The sequence below is a fragment of the Trachinotus anak genome, unplaced genomic scaffold (genome assembly GCF_046630095.1).
Source record: "Trachinotus anak isolate AG129_WGS33_773 ecotype Australia unplaced genomic scaffold, CSIRO_AGI_Tana_v1 ptg000033l, whole genome shotgun sequence".
Lineage (NCBI taxonomy): Eukaryota > Metazoa > Chordata > Actinopteri > Carangiformes > Carangidae > Trachinotus > Trachinotus anak.
This window is the reverse complement of record NW_027273884.1, coordinates 7,646,598-7,665,442: the sequence shown is the minus strand read 5'-3', so window position 1 is coordinate 7,665,442 and position 18,845 is coordinate 7,646,598. Positions and strand designations below refer to the sequence as shown.

General features: G+C 40.1%; 1 protein-coding gene across 2 annotated transcripts in view; it reads left to right on the top strand.

Moving 5' to 3' along the window:
* gabrr2a (gamma-aminobutyric acid type A receptor subunit rho2a) overlaps nucleotides 1–18,845 on the top strand; it is a 53,576-nt gene that overhangs the window by 20,885 nt on the left and 13,846 nt on the right. For both annotated transcript variants that reach the window (XM_071471447.1, XM_071471446.1), the window contains exons 3-6: nucleotides 1,479–1,546; nucleotides 6,248–6,471; nucleotides 13,312–13,394; nucleotides 17,872–18,012. In XM_071471447.1, the coding sequence (XP_071327548.1) occupies nucleotides 1,479–1,546; nucleotides 6,248–6,471; nucleotides 13,312–13,394; nucleotides 17,872–18,012 (516 nt within the window). The remainder of the gene's footprint in view (nucleotides 1–1,478; nucleotides 1,547–6,247; nucleotides 6,472–13,311; nucleotides 13,395–17,871; nucleotides 18,013–18,845) is intronic.

Below are 18,845 nucleotides of genomic sequence, written 5' to 3'. Positions count from 1 at the left end.
CTGGTCCTCCCAGTTACATCCTTCATATACAGTCTGCATCATTTTAACAGCTCACTATTTTAAAAATGCATTACTTTTGCTACATCTACACCTGGTGTCCGCATGACTCCAGAGTTTTGGAAATGATGACGTGGACACCCACAGTGTTTCCTGATTGGCTCTTATCAGCCTGGACTACCAGTGGTGAAAACAACATGGATAATGAATTAAAGTGTGACTGACCTTGTTTCATAGGAGACGATCTGCATCCTGTTTACACCAGCTCACACATGCCCAGTGTATGAATGGTCATGTGTGTGTTTTCAGGTGTGTCAGTGTGGATGGAGATAATTTCTGATACAGAGCTAAAATGCTCTGGATGGAGATCTTTGTCTTTTTAAAACAGTGTTTTAAATTGAAAATGTATTAGTGTGGATGTAGCCTCAGGTCATGGAGAGGATTTAATCCTCTTGGGTCATGGATGTGATTATAAAACACATGACAAAAGCATCAGGATTCATCCTCAGTCTCCATTGTAAATAGTGTTGTGATTCCCTGAACCAAACTAGGGATCGTTCTGATTGGACGATGGTGCGGCAGAGATCCTCAGGAGGACACCACAGACATGAGGAACACTTCTCTGCAAACTATGAATATCCATGAAACTGTCTCAGCAGCAGGAGTTGGGATTTCTCGCTCTGGACTGTTGGACAAACATTTCCATCCACAGGATCTGCCACATAATGGAAATGCAAATCACACCCTGGAAACATTCAGGATGTTCCCCCGAGGTCTAACAGCTTGGTTATTGTTTCATCTTGCAAACAGTTTAACACAACATCAGCAGATTTGGATGTTTCCAGTGAGAATGATATGAATTGTAAAGATTTTGCTTCGCTTCAGTTTAGGTTTGGATAATCAGAAAGTGTCAGACACCAACATCAAAAATTGCTGCAGGGGAGGAAGAGGCATTTCAGAAAACTAAGCTTAGGTTGCTCCAGGTTCAGGACATTGGTGAATTACTCTCTTATTTATTTTTCTCTGCTAATATATATTAATATAAATCCCCCACATACGCTATTCACTGTTTCCTATCATTTGACTCTAATGTTCCTAGTTGTTTCCAGGGGATCATCTCATTGGAGGAAAGGAGAACTGATGGTTGTTAGGTTTAAACAAATTTTCACTGTGTATTATTCACATACAGAATATTAGGAACCTAAGACTTATAGGTTTCCCATAATAAAATGATAAACAGATATGTAGAAGCATCAGGGAGGCACTTTTAGGATTTTAGTGTGTACGTACAATAAAAAAGTGCAACTTGGTTTTAGGTAGACTTAAGTAAAAGACACTGAGGAGTTCAAAAATCTTCACTGAACTGACAATTGAGAAATTCAGAAAGTTCCTTTATAAACCAGCTGGGCAGCACCGCCTCCTGTTACATGACTCTGTACTTTCACATGCATGAGTTCAAGATATGACCTTTTTTTCTCCAGGACCTGCAATCCCTGTTGGAGTGGATGTTCAGGTGGAGAGCTTGGACAGCATCTCTGAGGTCGATATGGTAAGAAAACCTGCATTTATCCACACCTGATTACAACAGACAGATTATTAGACATGATGAAATAACCAAATGAAAATAACCTTACACGTCATTTGTGCAAGCAACTCATTATGACCCATAGCTCAGGCTTTTAATTGCTGACTGACATCTCATGGTTGTGTGAGACAGCGTCAGTCTTTTCAGCAAATCTCCCCAAATGTTTTGTTCAAGTGACAAAGCCCTTCAGCAGCTGTGATGATTATGACAGCAGTGGAGGAGGAAGTCAGGTGATGCTGTCTAATTTCAGGTCTATTTTCCTGTGTTTTATGCCTGTAACTATGGTAACTATGATGATTGCATATTAGGCTCTTAGTTACTTAGAGTAACCCCCCCCCCCCCACATGCAGGTGATTTCATCAGGATGGGAGACAGTTATCTCAATTCCATGGACGCAATGAACACAGCATTAGCCTCATGGAGCTCTTTAGAAACAATGACTCTTCAACATGACAGCTAACCATTAGCATCCTGACAGGTTCTGTCAGAAAGAGCCGTCAGCATCACAGCCTAGCAACAACCTTGACTGCGACACATTGATTGATACATACAGGCCAATCCGTGTTGAATTCATCTTTGAATTCACTGTGCGTTGTTTATAGTATTTATATTGGGTTAGGTATCATTCAGAAATCTTTGATATTGGTACCGATGCTGATACCTTGACTTCGATACTGATTCTTAACGATACTTTTTTCAACAATTTAATCAAATCCATTTTTGCAAGAAGAAAATGGCAACACATAGTCCAGTAGAAAGTGTAGTTTTACTTTAGTTGTATTTTTAAGCTCGGTCTCTTTACACACTCAACCGTGTTCATGTAAATAAACAACATGCTTGGCCCAAGATCTAATAATGCGGGTGAATGACTAAGTGCTGATTGGCTCACTGACTCTGAGGAGATTTACTTGTCCTTAGGTATCGAATGACAAGACATTTCTCCATCCTCGATTATATCAAACCAATTCGGTCGGTGCATAAAAGTATTTTTCTTTTCTTACCCGGAATGCACTGGGTACCATACACAGCTTCAGCGGGAGGACACTGTTGGGAACACAGTAGGTCTACTAATACTGTGAAAACAACAAAAATCATTCACAGGAAAACCAACAGGTTCCCGATCAAGGGTCTCTGTGCAGACTGAGGGGGGAGCATCTCAGATATAGAATCTGGGACCATGAAGTTAAATCTTAAAATCTATTCTATATCAAACTGACATAATTTTTTGATTCATGTGTTTAAAGTTGTCCAAACATGAGGAAATGGAAGCATGCATGATTTAACAGTGGATTTCTGAAGCTCAAAATTAAAAGGATTCTAGTGATATTCCTTAGATGTAGAAGAAAGACTGGATCACCCTTGTTAATATCTAATTGAAGTTGATGCTGGAATCAAACGTCAGGTTTCTGACAGAATATTAAATGTGTTGCACACTGCTGTGCGAGAAGAGGATCTGGGCCAATAAGAATTTGTGGTTAATCTTTTGGAACGGGTGGAAAAGTCAATGTAGCACAACAGCATTTTAAAGAATCATACACAACATTCATATGCAGACAGTCATCTATACAATCACATACATTTTCTTCCTGTGCAGTGAAGAGTAAAATCATCTGGAAGTTTCAGTAAATTCAATATTTTGGCTTGAAGTGAGTTCAGCTCCATCCAACACAGAACAATGGATTTTTCTTTAGTTAAACTCTGAATGGTTCACTGTCTGAAGTCTTTCAGTTTGAAGATGATGTGCAGAGCTGAGAAGCTTTGAATGGATGAAATTGTTTTTGTCTGTTGGACTGTTGCCAGGCAGAATAACTGCTCCTGACATGAAGTCAGGAGGAAGGAAACAGGAAGAAGAGGAAATCTCATTAAATTCTTGCAATGAATAGACGAACAATAGCATGAGAATAATAAGTATGCTGCCAATGAGAAGGAGAAGAAAGGAAGAGGATGAAACAAATGACATGCAAACATGCAGGCGCACACACAGACACACAAGCAACAACAAAAACAACTAAATAAAAACTAATGGCTTGGTAAATAGGTAAATTGTCAGCAGTTATCAGTTGTAAAAGAAAACCACCACACAAGACTGTATGTAGCATCTGAAATATGAAATGATCATAATAAGCCAGTGGTTCTAAACCTGGGGATCCCGACCCTGACAGGGTCTAGAAATTAGCCAGTCACCAGATGGTTGTGAAGAAAATAATGAAATAACATATTTCAGACTGGGGAAATTTTTCACATCACATGCACCACTGATTTGCCTTAGAATAGATTTTATGGACTATTTGTGAGAGTCAAAGTGTGGACACACACATACACACACACACACACACACACACACACACAAAAACCCACTTTAAATAAAGATGGGTGGAGCCTCTGTGACATCACAGGTTTCTGAAGCCCCACTGTCGCCATCTTAGCAGTGCCTGACTCCGCCCCTCACTCCCAGCTGATCAAAAAATGAACAAAGAGGTGAGAGTTCACACTCACCCACCTGTCACTCAAAGATAAAATATAAACAGGTGATATATATATAAAACTCAGCCGTACAGTTGTCATGAAGGAGGAAATTAGCTCTAGAGACCAGAACAGTTTTTGTACCAGGCTGTAAACATGCTTATTTCATGTGACAAATTTATAAATCAGGAGGAACAGTGACAACTATCATCACAAACAAATCATTATTGATCATCCATTTATTAATCAGAGCATTGACAATAATCACTCAAAATCAATCTCTCTCTCTCTCTCTCTCTCTCTCTCTTTTTTATTGACTGTCCCTTCACTTCCCTGTAATGAAGGGAAAATAGAATTAGGGCCAAACCTTTCATTTACAGCCACTGTGACTATTCTGGTGGGTCGTGACTCCAAAAGGTTGAGAGCCACTGTCATAAGAAATAACACACCTCGGCTCAGTTCAGTACACTGAGGGGTTTCACAGCTACAGTCACTCAGACAGGATTTCTCACTTTATGATCAGTAAAAGTAGTGTACTACACCTGGACCTCCATCTGTTTTCTCCTGTGACGACCCAGAACTGGATGAGCTCACATGAACTCGAGACACTGATAAAAAGTTCAGCTTTATTCTTTATCCTTGGAGGAAAAACAGGAGGTGGAGTCAGGGAGCAACAGGCAGAAAGAAGGTAAAGTCCAAAAACAGGTAGGAGGTCAAACCAGGCAGACAGACACTTGAAGTGAGGCACAATAGACAATGTGGCAGGGTAAAGGTGGAAATGAACAGGTATATATCCTAGGAAGTGACTGGAGAATGAGGAACAAGTGAGCAGGTGGGCGGGGAGGAGTCAGGTCAGGTGGGTGGAAGAAAGGTTGTGGTTACTGCAGAAAGGCCAAAAGAGATTGTGATATTTGGCAAAGGCAGTATGAGAATGAAAGAGTGACTGAATGAACTGTAACATTTTCCTGCTTTTTGTTCCATTCTGCTCCATGTTAGTCAGGTTGCCTAGCAATGACTTTTAACTTTTAAGCAACCGACTCACAAAAATTTAGGGAAGTGATGGGAAATTGATTTTGCACCACTATCCTCAATTCATTTAATTATCAATGCAACACACAACAAAAAACCCACAATAAGAACATCAGACACTAAAAACACAAAAACACAACACCCTATAAAGTGACAATTTACAGGTGCAATTTGGCAGGTTATTGCAGATAAAAGAGTTTTAGTCCTAATGGTTTCAGCTCACTGTCAATGACTGTTCCAAGATATTTATACAGATCAACTGATTTAGTTGCAATTCCATTGATGACTGTCTGAGATGGGGAGTGAGACATCTTCCTCCTGAAGTCAATAACCACGTCCTTGGTCTTTGAGGTATCCAGTTAGAGGAAGGCCTCATCACACCACTCCTCCACCACTCTTCCATGATGTGCTTCAGGATGAGCCTGTCATCATGTCGGCTTCAATAGTCAATGGTGTAAAGAATGTAGAGCAAAGGGAACAGGACACAACTTTGAGGGGAGCCAGTGCAGGAGGAGCATTGTTCTGACAAACTCTCCCCCTCTGAGACCTGCATGTTCAAAAAAATCTACAGTCCAGCCCACAAAATGTACATCAAGTTTACAATAAGTAATTTGCTTCTTAGCTAAAACATTAGGATGTATGGTGTTAAACACTGATGAAAAATCCAAAAATAAGAGTCTGGCATATGCGTCAGACCCCTCTAAGTTTTTATACGTGAAATTGACTAATGGGATTGTGGCATCCTCTACTCCCATCCTAGACCTATATGCAAATTGAATGCAGTCCAGAGCATCCCCAGCCCACTCCAACAGTTTCCCCTTAACCAGCCTTCCTAATGACTTCATGATCAGTGAACCACAGAGTCCAAGTGAAAAAGTGGTTAAGGTACCTTAAACTTGGATGTGACATATTTCTAAATGAAAACTGAGTAGGTTGATAGTTTCATCAAATCCTCCAGAGATTTGATTTTAATACTCGAAGGTGGAAAGTAGTGAGCAGGAGGAGAAGCAGAACAGCTCACACAGACGCTGCAGGATTAGAACCTGGAAAATGTATTTTTTGATTTCTTTGGATCTTGAAGTCCTTGGTTTTGACTAAATGATTTTTACCGAGTAAAAACTCAGTGTTGTGTGGATGATGATATTGTTGTCTGCCTTCCACACTCTCCACCAGGACTTCACCATGACACTGTACCTGAGGCACTACTGGAAGGACGAGCGTCTGTCATTCACCAGCAGCACCAACAAGAGCATGACGTTCGACGGTCGTCTGGTGAAGAAGATCTGGGTCCCTGACGTCTTTTTCGTCCACTCCAAGAGGTCCTTCATCCACGACACCACCACCGACAACATCATGCTGCGTGTCTTTCCTGATGGACACGTCCTCTACAGTCTGAGGTCTGTAGCATTTTAGCATCACTTGAGCAAACTTCCTCGGCTCATTTATAGACATTTACATTTATTTACACACTTATGGAGATTGTTCAAATCAAATGGGTGAGCTGACCCAGTGGGGAAGACTAACTGCTACCTGCTGTGTTTGAAATGCGTTTCATCTATAAACACAAAGGACTAAATCATTTAATCAAGAGGTTTCCAATTCATTACAATTTAGTTCCAATAACAAACAGATTGGTGCGCAACCCTGTCATTCATTTGCATGCAACAGTGTTGCATATTTGGCTGCAATCCAGTATTGTTAATGAGGGGTTATCTAGTTTGGAAGCGCATGGTGCATGCTATGTCTGAACATATTTCACTGTGTACTGAAGATAAATTATATGATATTTAATATTTCTAACAACAATGTTGGTAACAGGGTAAGATTTATGACAGCGCATAACACCAACATTTTTTATTAGAATAGAGAAACTGAAGAGAGGGTTCTCACCTTCGTCCTGCTCATGCTGCAGATGTGACACGGCTACTTCCTGATTTCTGGAATGTTCCATTTGTGAAATGGGAGGGTATTGGTTTGATAACAGGGTTGCACTTAAAGTGTGGGACATAAGTTAACTTTTTAATCCATAAAGTAAACTTATTCAAAAATAGTATTTAAGGGCTCATATCTGTGAAACAAGTATTTAATTACTGATGGTCAGGTGGGACACATCAAACTTTTAAGGAGTACAGACAATGTGTGCATTGTTTTAGTTAATTTCCATCATTATTGTATTATTAATGTCACTCTTAGAGTTGCTCTTCACACATTTGTTTATTTGACATTTTGCTTTAAATGACATTTAAAGAAGTGATGGGACATAAATGACCCTCTAATTGTTACACTTTGGTAATTTAGTGGTGATTCACTGCAAGTTTGGTTTTCAAAGATGTTTGTTCCTCCACAGCTGAGTGAGTCACTTGCAGGCATGAGTGTATTTTGTGGCTTCAGGTGGTAACGGCATACAAATAGAGATATATGTGAATGATATGGTGGCTGTTATACTTTAGTGTAAAACTTCCACTCGACATAATTACAATCATATTTTGTTATATTTGAATGTTAAGTCAAGTACAAAACACATTTTGTTTGCAAACTATTTTTTGTGACTTCTAGGCAGAACTCCACAACAAGCTGAGCATGATGTACATTTAAATATGTTTTTATGGTTAATATGTTAGCATGTAGTTTCCCATTTACACATCAAGCAAACGCGTAACAACGTTAGCATTAATTTGAAATCAGCTGATGAGTTTCAGTTCAGTGTTCCCTCTCTTTTAGCTCTGCATTTGGTCTCCACCAGCTCCTGATGGTAACATCTTTCTCTATAGCTGCTAAACGCTCCACCACGTTCTCCAGCTGCTCCCTGACTGTGGCTGGAGACCAGGAGCCTGTTCCAGGAAACAGGTTTAACAAACTCACCTTGATAAGTTGATGAACCCTGAGACAGGAAACTCTGGGCTCTGGTTTCCAGACCAGCTGATCAGGGCAGTCAGCTCTGATTGTGTTGAAAAAAAAGCCATCATCAATGAGCTCTTATACTACAATTCACCATGGCAACAGGAAAATAAAGAGCAGAGTCTTCATTTCTCTATATGGACTCTATATAGTCCAGCCTAAGTCAGTTCAGAAACACTACAACCATCTTATTATGATTGGACAGTTCCGTCAATGTTGACCAATCACAGCATGAGAAATGATTATTCATTGATCACTGTCTTGTGACAGATTTTTGTTTTTAATTTTCAGTGATTAATGCACAGTAATGTTTCATGACCAGTTATCTTAATGTCCACAGAGTAACAGTTATAGACACACTGTGATTTTAATCTGAGCTGAGGATGAACCCACCATGTTTAACATTTGACTGTTCTGTTGGGACAGATATAAATGTCTCGGTAACAAATTGATATTTAACCCGGATTTTGATCTGCTGTCATTGTATTTAAAAAATGAGCATTATGGTTCTCTGATATGAGCTTTCAGCTTTGATATTGAGGAATGAAAGAGGAAATGAAGTGCTGGGTCAGAAGCTTAATTCGGAGGAGACAGAGAGAAACTTAGGGTTTGTTGAAGAAAACTGAACCCGCTTTCTGGAATCCCCCCGAGGATGATGCAGGCTGCACTGTGAGACAAAAACAAAAAGCTGAAGAGGCTGAAAAGAGCTGAGGGAGACCATGAAATACACCTGTCACATCACACATCTGATCCAGCGGTGATATAAAAATACTGATTATTGCAGCTTTAACCTTTTACCATGTGTTTATTGTTTGAGTCACTGCTGCTGTGCAGACAGCACAGTACAGATGTGTTTCAATATCTATAAAAATACTGATTCTTGAAATGATGTGACTGGTTCTTGGTAGATATTGGAGGAACATGTATTGATAGACATGAACTTCAAGAGAATCTGGTCTTTTTACACCACTGCATAGCATTATGGGAAATAAAGGCTAAGGATATCTTAGTCTCTGCTGCACAGATCTGATTGTTCATTTAATCTGTCTGACTCCCCAACTTCATAGAAGTGTTATAATAATAAGTCATTGAAGACCCCCTTAAAGCTAACTTGCTCTTGTAAATAATAATAATAATAATAATAAAAATAATGATAGTATATAATAATATAATAATAATTATAATAAATAATAACCAATTTATCTCAAGATTTTTAGATAATAAAAGATTTACCATAATTTTAATCTTAAAGGGTATTTCCTATCATGACATAGCCAAGGTATGGAAGCCCTGAAAGGCCCTGAAAGGCCCTGAAAAGGCAAAAAAAAAGTTCTGTGAAAACAACCTCCAAGAGACGAGTGGAAAAAAAAAATCTTGTTTTACAGATGAAAAAAAAAAACTAGTCTAAAAGAAACACTGTGAGTTCAGCATCAACCTTATTCCAATCACTTCTAGTCTTTGCCGCTGAACATGGTTTCTTGCTGGGGACAGGTGGTGGTGGTGGTGGTCGCTTGCCAAGAGCTTCAGCCATCATTGTGTTTACTGTTCCACTCATTGACTCAGAGGTTAGACTACGTGCTCTGGGCAGCTCCACCTCATGTTGGACTGAGACAGATTCAGTTCTATTTAAAGCCTCATGGCCTCTGTTATTGGTAAAAATGTCCTGGTTTCACAGCATCACTGCTGGATTTGGACTGAATTCAAAAGCCAATACTGAGGCCCAGCAGGTTCCATCAGATGGGTTAACAATCAGTCAGCTGCACAACTCACTAGATTTAGTCTATATGGACTTTTTATCTGTGGCTGTGGATAATTAAATGATTTGTGACTTCACATGTTATTCTTTAAGTCAAATATTCTCAGTAAGAATCTTTCCAGAAGGTTAGAAATCTGTCTGATCTGCAGTGACACAGCTCATGGACATTAAGATAACTGAAAAATGCTTTTCACTCAGCCAAATCTGAACACAAGCGACACATAGTTTTATATTCAGTGTGATATCATAATGTCTGACATCCATTATTCTGATTAGAAACCAGAGAGAAAAGACTCTTTATGAACCAGAGAATCATCAGGTTTTTAAGTGTTCTTTAGTGTAATCCAGTGACAGTTGTCTATGTATCCAGCTGAGTTGTCTGAGGGAGGTCTCACACTGTTAGACTTTGGAAGCCCCTGTTGAAGAGGTTAAAACAGTGTTTGCTTCTCTGAAGCTAACCTTGTTTTTTCATCCAGCTTTTATTGAATCTGCTTTGAAGGATGACTGAAGGCCTTTTCACCCTGGACCTGATTTTCCCTTTATTGCCATCATGAAAGTTAAAAATGGTTTCTTCAGTGTAGAGCTGAAAGCTGAGGGGCCTCTACTGCCACAGAGTTCACCGTGCCTCTGTTAAAGAATCGTTTTCTTCTTTTTATGCTGATGTTCCTGTTACTGCTCAGAGTCATCAGTGGAGTCACTGTAAAACACTGATGGGTGGCAGCAGTGACTGCAGCGATAATAACACATGAGAAGAACACCTGTGTCTTGAGGGACACGTGGGTCAGAGAGGACAAAAGACAGACGAGACGCTACACACTCTCTAAACCTGTCATCCAGTTCACTCTCACACACAAACTACGATTCACTTAGAAAAGATTCTACTAATAGAAATTTGGGACTTTTTAAAGGTCCATGTTTTACACGTCTCCAGTGTTTTATCTGAAGTGTTGATCTCCATCAGAAGATATATTTGTGGTTTTAAGAACCAAAAACCATCTCAGTGTAGTTTTACATCTCCTCGCTCAGGCTTCTCTCTAGAGTTCTAGTAACAACAGGTCAGTCAGCCAATCATAAAAGAGGCTCAGATCCTCTCTTCAGTTTGGCTGACTGTTTTCTGTGTGATCTAATAAGAAAGTAGCAGATTTCAGGTAAACACTCAGAGAAACCAAATCCTGCGAGATTGGATGGTGGGTCTAGGTGGGCGGGGCTTGGGGCATGGCTGAGAGTGGTGACAGCTTTGTTGTGAAATCACAAAGTTCCAGAAGTCCTGATAGCTTGTTTTAATGCTCAGGCTCTGAATACAGGCTGTGTGCATTTCTCTGTGGACTGATGCTTTGATACTTTCACAGTATTAATATAGAACCTAGACCTGCTTTATAATCACAAACACATGGACATCTACCTTTAGACTGTATGGACATTTAAGCCTAATAACCACAATACAGAAACAACAATTTATGTCATTATTTGAAATCCATGTATGAGACCTTCATTATTTCAGTTTGTGTTGCATGTTCCTAAATGTGTTTACACAAACCTTCATCTTAAAGTCTGCTCACAGCTTTACATTAGTGTGTTCAGCTGTTGCATCAAATGCAAATGTCCCCACTGTGGACTAATAAAGGCCATCTTAAGTACAAGATACAATGCGAAAAATAGAGTTTTTGAATAAAGTTGTTACTGATGCTCTGCAGATGTTAAATCAATGTGCAGTCAGATGTGCATATTCTGCCAGAGCAACCAGAGCAATCGGTGTGCTTTTCATTTATGTGTTAACTCATCCACTTATTTACTCACAAACTTGTTTTTCTCAGATTTACTTTCATATTCATCATCTTGTCAGACAAATTATGTCTGTGTGATGCAGCTGAGGCTACAATGAGGAGCACAGCCGTCTTCTGCTGATGTTTGAAGTTCTGTTTGTAGTTTAGCTCAAGTCCAAAATCCCCAAATCTTTGACATAGAAACTCATGAATTATTTTTTAGGCGTTTCACGAGTCATATTTGAGTCCGACAGCTCACTTTAATGAACACTCAGCAAACACCAACCTGCGAGCTCATTCAGATCAGGAATGTTTGCAGTTTAGAGATTAACTGATTATAATCCAGACCAGCACACAGCTCCATTTACACACTGTCAACATCACAGCAGCCTGTAGCATCATGCCTCATCCTATGACACTTTATTAGGAAAAAAAACATGAAGTAGACAGATTAAGATGGAACTACTTTACCAAATTCAGAGTCTGGGTCAGACTTTTTTAAGGACAGATTGGAGAATGGAGGAGGAAGAGGAGGGAAGAAGAGATCTATACGCAAAAGAAGATTTCATGGGGAGTTGATGACACCTTTAGAAAGCAGCAGAATAAGAATATTTGTCATGGTGAGAAAGGTGCAGTTTTTTAGGTGATGCATAAAGGCGGGACTTGATTGACTGAACAGTGCAGCCTGTTGCATCAGCTGAGTACAACTTTTTATTTTCTGCATCTATCAGCTCAGAGAAACTGAGCAAACTGAAGCTTCTCATCGAACCGGGTGTTTTAAAATATGTGTCATGGGAGGTTGGGGTGGATGGATGAACACCACTGTGGGTTGTATCAGAGGGTTGATGGTTGTTCAGGTTGGAGACTGGTTGGAATTATTTGGGAGGACCTTATTGTGCCTTTATTAAAGATTCTGGCAGCAAATGATCCAACAAGATGGACTTGTACTGGTGGCTGGACACTTCAACCAGTTAGAGGGTCACACTAACTTAACTGAGTCAATCATAGTCAGAAGTGTTTAGTTCTGACCTCTGGTGGCCAGAATAATCATCACATGAGTGAAGCAGGAAGTCAGGACAAAGTATAAACATGACATTAGGAAGAGGTTGACAAAGATGTTGTTGTTACCATGACGATCCACTTCACGTGCTTCTGGTACACTCCTCTGGATTGTATTATTGTTACCATGACAACAAAGGTCCAGAGTTTCTGCTGCCAGTACACTCCTCTGGGTCATGTCCAACGGGACGGACAAGCGACCTAAAGGTTGTTTAGGTTGAAGGATCACATCATCAATTATTCAACATAATATAGCATGAATGCAACATCAACTTGAAGCATCGGCTGTGCATGGTGTTAACTCCTCCTCTGTACCGTTTCCCAGCTGGTGAAGAAGAAAAGTAGAAATACTCACAGCTAACTCAGGAAACACGAGTCGTTCACAGACAGGTCATCCAGATGATCGAAACCACTTTATTTACAAGTCAAACTCAGTGTTAGGCCCCTGAAATGTTCTGTATATCCTTAATGTCCTTAAAGGCACCACCGTCACCATCACCGTCCATAGAGCCATCTGATGGGTGTAGACTGCTTCTCTGTGTGTTCATGTATTTAGGAGAACAACTGTATTTTTATCACATGACAGGAATCATATCATTCACCATGAGAAGCCACCAAAACTCCACCAGTGATTAGTTTGTCATTTAATTGCTCAGAAGTTATAATATACAGCGCATAAATGTTGATGTGATCTTTGACTGTGTGCAGCACCATGACTGTTCTCACCTGTTGTCTCTCTCTTTGTCTCTATGGTTGGACAGAGTGACAGTCACAGCAGCTTGTAACATGGACTTCAGCCGCTTCCCTCTGGATTCTCAGACCTGCTCACTGGAGCTGGAGAGCTGTGAGTAAACCTTTCACATCTGCAAACCATGAAGTGGTCCACAACAAAAGTAGAAGATGTGTCAAATGATCACACTGTTGTATCAGATATGTCAAACATTAGACAGAATTTTGGGAAAACTTGTCAGCCTAAGAATTAGGTGTCATATGAAACCAGAACACACAAAACCCCATGACAGCAAAGACTGATGGAGCAGATCACAAACAATACAATAATAAACATGCAGTTAACCTTATGTCTTGGTTAGGTTTAGGAAAAGATTGTGATTTGGGTTAAAATAAGTTCTTCCTCAACATTAGACTATCTTCATTGTCATGGTTACAATAATAACAATGAATGTTCATGGATAACAGAAACAACATAAACTGCTACTTTAACATGGGACTCGAACACCGCTCTCCTATGTCATATTATATCCCACATCACTGCACTTTTCCCTTTGCTCCTGTCATAATTACTATGACCATTAGATGTTGCCTAGCAACAAAACCTAAGTATGGGTCATAATAACCTGCTGCAGATGACTTGTGGGCTCATTTGTTACAGGAGGACATAATTAGGGAGGTCCAGAGCTCATCTAACTCTCTGGTGAACAGTAGGACATCTGGGCTTCATCCACTGTCACTCTGTAAATCTTCTTACTAATGGAAGAAGATTGTTCAAAAGTTTCCACTCAGAGAGCCCGTCACCCAAAAGACTGAAACAAACCAGGAGTCATTAGTATTTCCTCAACAAAATTAGAGTCAAGCTCCTTTGAGACACCCCCACAAACCCAGTCCCCAGCTCATTCTCACATACGCATTTAATGCTGCCAGTGCTGACTTTGGTGATGGATTGTCGTCTTCCATCAAGGTGGGACATGAAATATTTGTTGCAGCAAAACAGTAACAAAAAAGAGATGATGATAATTTTTCAGCCTCAAACGAATCACTAATGATCCTGACACCCTTAAGCAGAAACACAGAGAGCAGCTCTCCATAAATGTTTTTTATTGAAAAAAAAAAACTGGAGTAAAAGTTTCACAGTTAATCCAGATAAAATGTTGACAAAAATAGAAACTGAATTAAGGCCTGAGGCAGCAGGACTCAGTGAGTCAGTCACCGTCCACACACTGAGCAGCAGAAGAGCAGGCCATCACACTGAGGTCAGACACAATAAGACGTAAAAACTTTTATTCAAAGACATCGATTTAAATTTCAGAAAAAAAAACCCTTTAAAAGCACAAGCACACATCACAGCACGCCTCCACTGCAACATGCCAGTCATCACATGACCATCAAACAAGACCTCATTATGTCACATGTGTTACCAGGGACGTGTCACACTAGTTTATACACAGACAGTTCTGACAGTCTGTCGTACTGTTTGAAGGAGGGACACCTCCACAGGCTTCCTGATCAACAACCATTAGATAATCACTTAGTGCTATACCAGAGGCTGGTTCCTGTTTAGTACTAATTAATTAACTGGGGCCAGTTGCACAAAACACCTTAAGCTTCCTAGATTAAAGTAAGTATAACACTTAAGGTTGAATTTCTCCTCAGCTGAAGGAGTTATTTAAAGTTGTTGCACAGAATCTAAGGATTTAAAGGTTCCAGCAAGGTAACAACAATGAAAGAGATTTTACAGCTGAAAAATTCTACAGAACATTTGTTTGCTGGCATTAGTGCTGGTGATACCGGTTACTGTCTCACACAGGTGGTCTGTAGAAAAGAAAATGGCAGAAGAAAAGGAGGAAAGAAAACCAAACTGTTGAGAGGAAGAAAAGGTGAAACTTCTACAACAAAAGAACACACAGTGTTCAACAGACAAGTAAGAACAATACGGCTCACAGCTGATCAATGGACATGAAATATTTCACCAATAATTGACTCAAAAGATCCCATTACATAAAACTGCAGGGCAATCGTTCACTGCAAAACTGACTGTCAGTCAAATCTATAGAGTAAAATCAATTCTTCATCGTTGAGGGTCCATCAGGTTGTTCTGGTCTCAGAAAACCCATGTGTTCATCCTCTTCATTTATCACTTAAAACTCAGACATGTTGCTGTTCACATACAATTGGAGGTACCTCTAGTTTTTTTTTTCCCTTAGTTTGGTCCCTGAGGTCTTCTGTTACTTTAAGTGATTCATTAAGTATAAGACCAATGTTAAGAAGAAAACCTTAACTTCTTCAGTGAACATTGTAAGGAAACCTTAAGGAGAAGACTTTACGGACTTTTACAGAAACCCTAACTTGGACTTAAGGAAAATCTTAAGGTGTTTTGTACACCATCATCATCATCATCATCATCATCATCATTATCTCTGTCTATAAGACTGAGCTTCTTCACTGAGAACAACATCAGAGTCCCACAGGTAGTGATAGTCAACCTTTTCTTCTTCAGCTTATTATTATGAACTGATGCTGCTGTCCCAGTGAAGACATCACCAGCAGCAGGTTTATCACACTGCCTCCCCAGGTTGGCTCATCCGGGCTACCATACCTGGACCACTACTTCTGTCTCTCTGTATTTGTGTCAAACTGTGACATCCACTGTGTGTTGTACTTTATTATAACCAACAGCAGGGATGGCCCAATTATGGTCCAAGTTGTAATAAAGCAGAGTTATCCTTTAATGAAGATATGTGTTGACAGTTTTTGTGCTTTAATCATTGTTGAAAATAAATGTAAGCTGACAACATCAATTTCACTTATTAGACTTAGTGTTACTTCATTTTTCTTCCCTTCAAATAAATACAGTGAGTGACATGTCCTATGTAATCATCTTTAATGATGTGGGTAGTTAGCAGACAGATGTGAGTTTAATTTATTGAAGTTTTTCAATTCAATTCAATTCAATTTTATTTGTTTAGCACCAAATCATAATATACATTATCTCAAGGCACTTTACAGGGTAAGGTCAAGACCTTACTTTGTTACAGAGAAAAACCCAACAGTTCCCACAAAGAGCAAGCGCTTGGCAACAGGGGGGAGGAAAAACTCCCTTTTAACAGGAAGAAACCTCCAACAGAACCGGGCTCAGGGTGGGCGGCCGTCTGCCTCGACCGGTTGGATTTAGGAGAAGATAAAAAAGGGGGGGAGGTGGGAGGAGAGAGGAGAAAAGAGAGAGAGAGAGACCAGGAACAGCTGTGTAGGTAATCGTGTTATCAGTAATGATGACAGATAACAGTGGTTAATAGTAAAGATGAGTAGTGGTGGATCTGGATCCTGCTGCTCCAGAGGCAGAGAGACCTGCAGAATGAGGACAGAGAGAGGGAGAGAGAGGAGAAGCACAAACTACGGGAGAGAAAAAATACAAAGTTAATGGCATAAAGTAATCGAGAGAGAGAGAGAGAGAGAGAGAGAGAGCACAGTGAAGTCCAGATAACTGTCCCAGTCTCTGGTTCCTGTTCACTGCCTCTGCAGACACCTCCCCTCAGTGCTGAAGTGTTTTCAGGTGACAGACCTGAACCAGAGGGAGGAGGGGTGGGCTGGACCTGAACACAGGCTGAGTGAGAGGGACATCTTTTTTTTATTTCTATTTTTTTTTTGATCATTTGAAATGTGAAAGGGACAGTGAGAGGGGCAGACATGCAGCAAAGGGCGCCAGGCTGGATTTGAACCGGGGGCACTGCAGTTAGGACTGAGCCTACCTGGTGAGCCACCAGGGCGCATTTCTTTGTTTCTCAATTCTGTGTTTTTGAGACATCAAAGATATCCAGAGGAAGGGCCCTGAACACACCAGGGGCCATTTCACAAAGCGTCCCCATACATTTCAGATGAAAGGTGCCCCCTCCTCTGTTTCATTACTAAACTGTGAACTGTGAGCAGCTTCAGACATCAACAGTTAGGAGAAAGACATTTGGTCAATGGGGGTTTTGTACAGTGTAAAGATGAAAGTTATTCACAAAGGTACAGACCTGCTCACAGCAGGGGGGGTTTAGGATCTGTGTTCCGAGAAGAAAAAGTGCAGAAACAAGTTCATCAGATTGTTTCTTTCAGATTTTAATCAGGTGTTTCACCATTAATGTAACTAGCTAATAGAATAATCAAGTAAATATCTTCACAATAAAGATTTGGATACACTAAGACAGTTGCGTTAAATTACCAAATAGAAGGTGAAACTTGCGCTTTTCTGTCAATATATATCAACAATGTCCTTGTCCATCTCTCTGTCTGACCTCTGACCTCCCCCCTGTCTAAGACGGGGTTAGAAGGGTTAGGAGCGTGACAGCTACCCTCTTGAACTGTTGGGGCGGAGTTTGCCTTTGATAATAGAAATCAATAATCAAATATTTGATTTCATTTCATTTCCCTAAAAAAGAAGAGATGTAACCAGAGAGCAGTCACATGATTTAGTTCACTGTTGTTCAGTCCCAGGCTCCTGTGTTGTGTCATTTGTTTCACTCTTTGGTTTTAAAGCTGCGTCGAGGCCATGACTTGATGTGATCGTTGTGTGTGGTGTTGTGTGTGATGTGTGTGATGTTCGGCAGATGCCTACACTGATGAAGACCTGATGCTGTACTGGAAGAGCGGTGATGAGTCCCTCAGCACTGACGATCGCATCTCCTTATCACAGTTCCTCATCCAGAAGTTCCACACCACGTCTCGCTTGGCCTTCTACAGCAGCACAGGTACACACATACACACACACACACATACTACTATAGATAAAATGCTTTATAATATTATATGTTACTCTTGTGTACGCCATCATGATATAAGTGTAAAATGAATCATGTACAAGGACAGGCCTCAGTCACTGAACATACAATAGGTAGAGAGGAATGTTTGTGGCTGAAAACAGGGACAGACCATGAACCTGTTTTAGTGAAAGGACAACCTTTCTTCTATGGACAGCTGAAACTGCCAAAATCAGAAATGATTAAATACATACTTGCATACTTACATACATTGGGATGAAGATTATATTCTCGCTCCACAGGCTGTGGGGAGACCTCTGTGGGTGCTTTAACGGACAAACTGAATTTGAGATGAATTTGAATTTGAATTTGAATTTGAAAATAAATTTTTGAATTTGAATGGAAGAGAAGTGGCTTGAAAGCTTTAAAACGCGCCTACATTGTATGTAGGTGATGTAGTTACAGGCTGCTGGTGGGGGTTCATTGAGGTGACCGGGGCAGTCTGCGGAGGAGGTTGGGGTGAATGTGACAAAACAACAGTAGGCTTGGGCTGATATTTGATCATATGGAATATTATGATATTTCTCACCTGCTATGAAATTTTTCATAATATGATTTTTTTTGCTGTCTGCCCTGCTGCTGAGTCACACCCTCATTTTACTGCTTTGCTTACTGTACATTGTATTTTGGCATGTGAAAAAATAAAACTTTGTTCTGCTGTTTACTGGCAGCGTCACTACCTGAAACATAAAATGCAATACACATAATCACATAATTATATGTAATATAATTAGATGTTATAATAAAACACCTGAGACATAAAA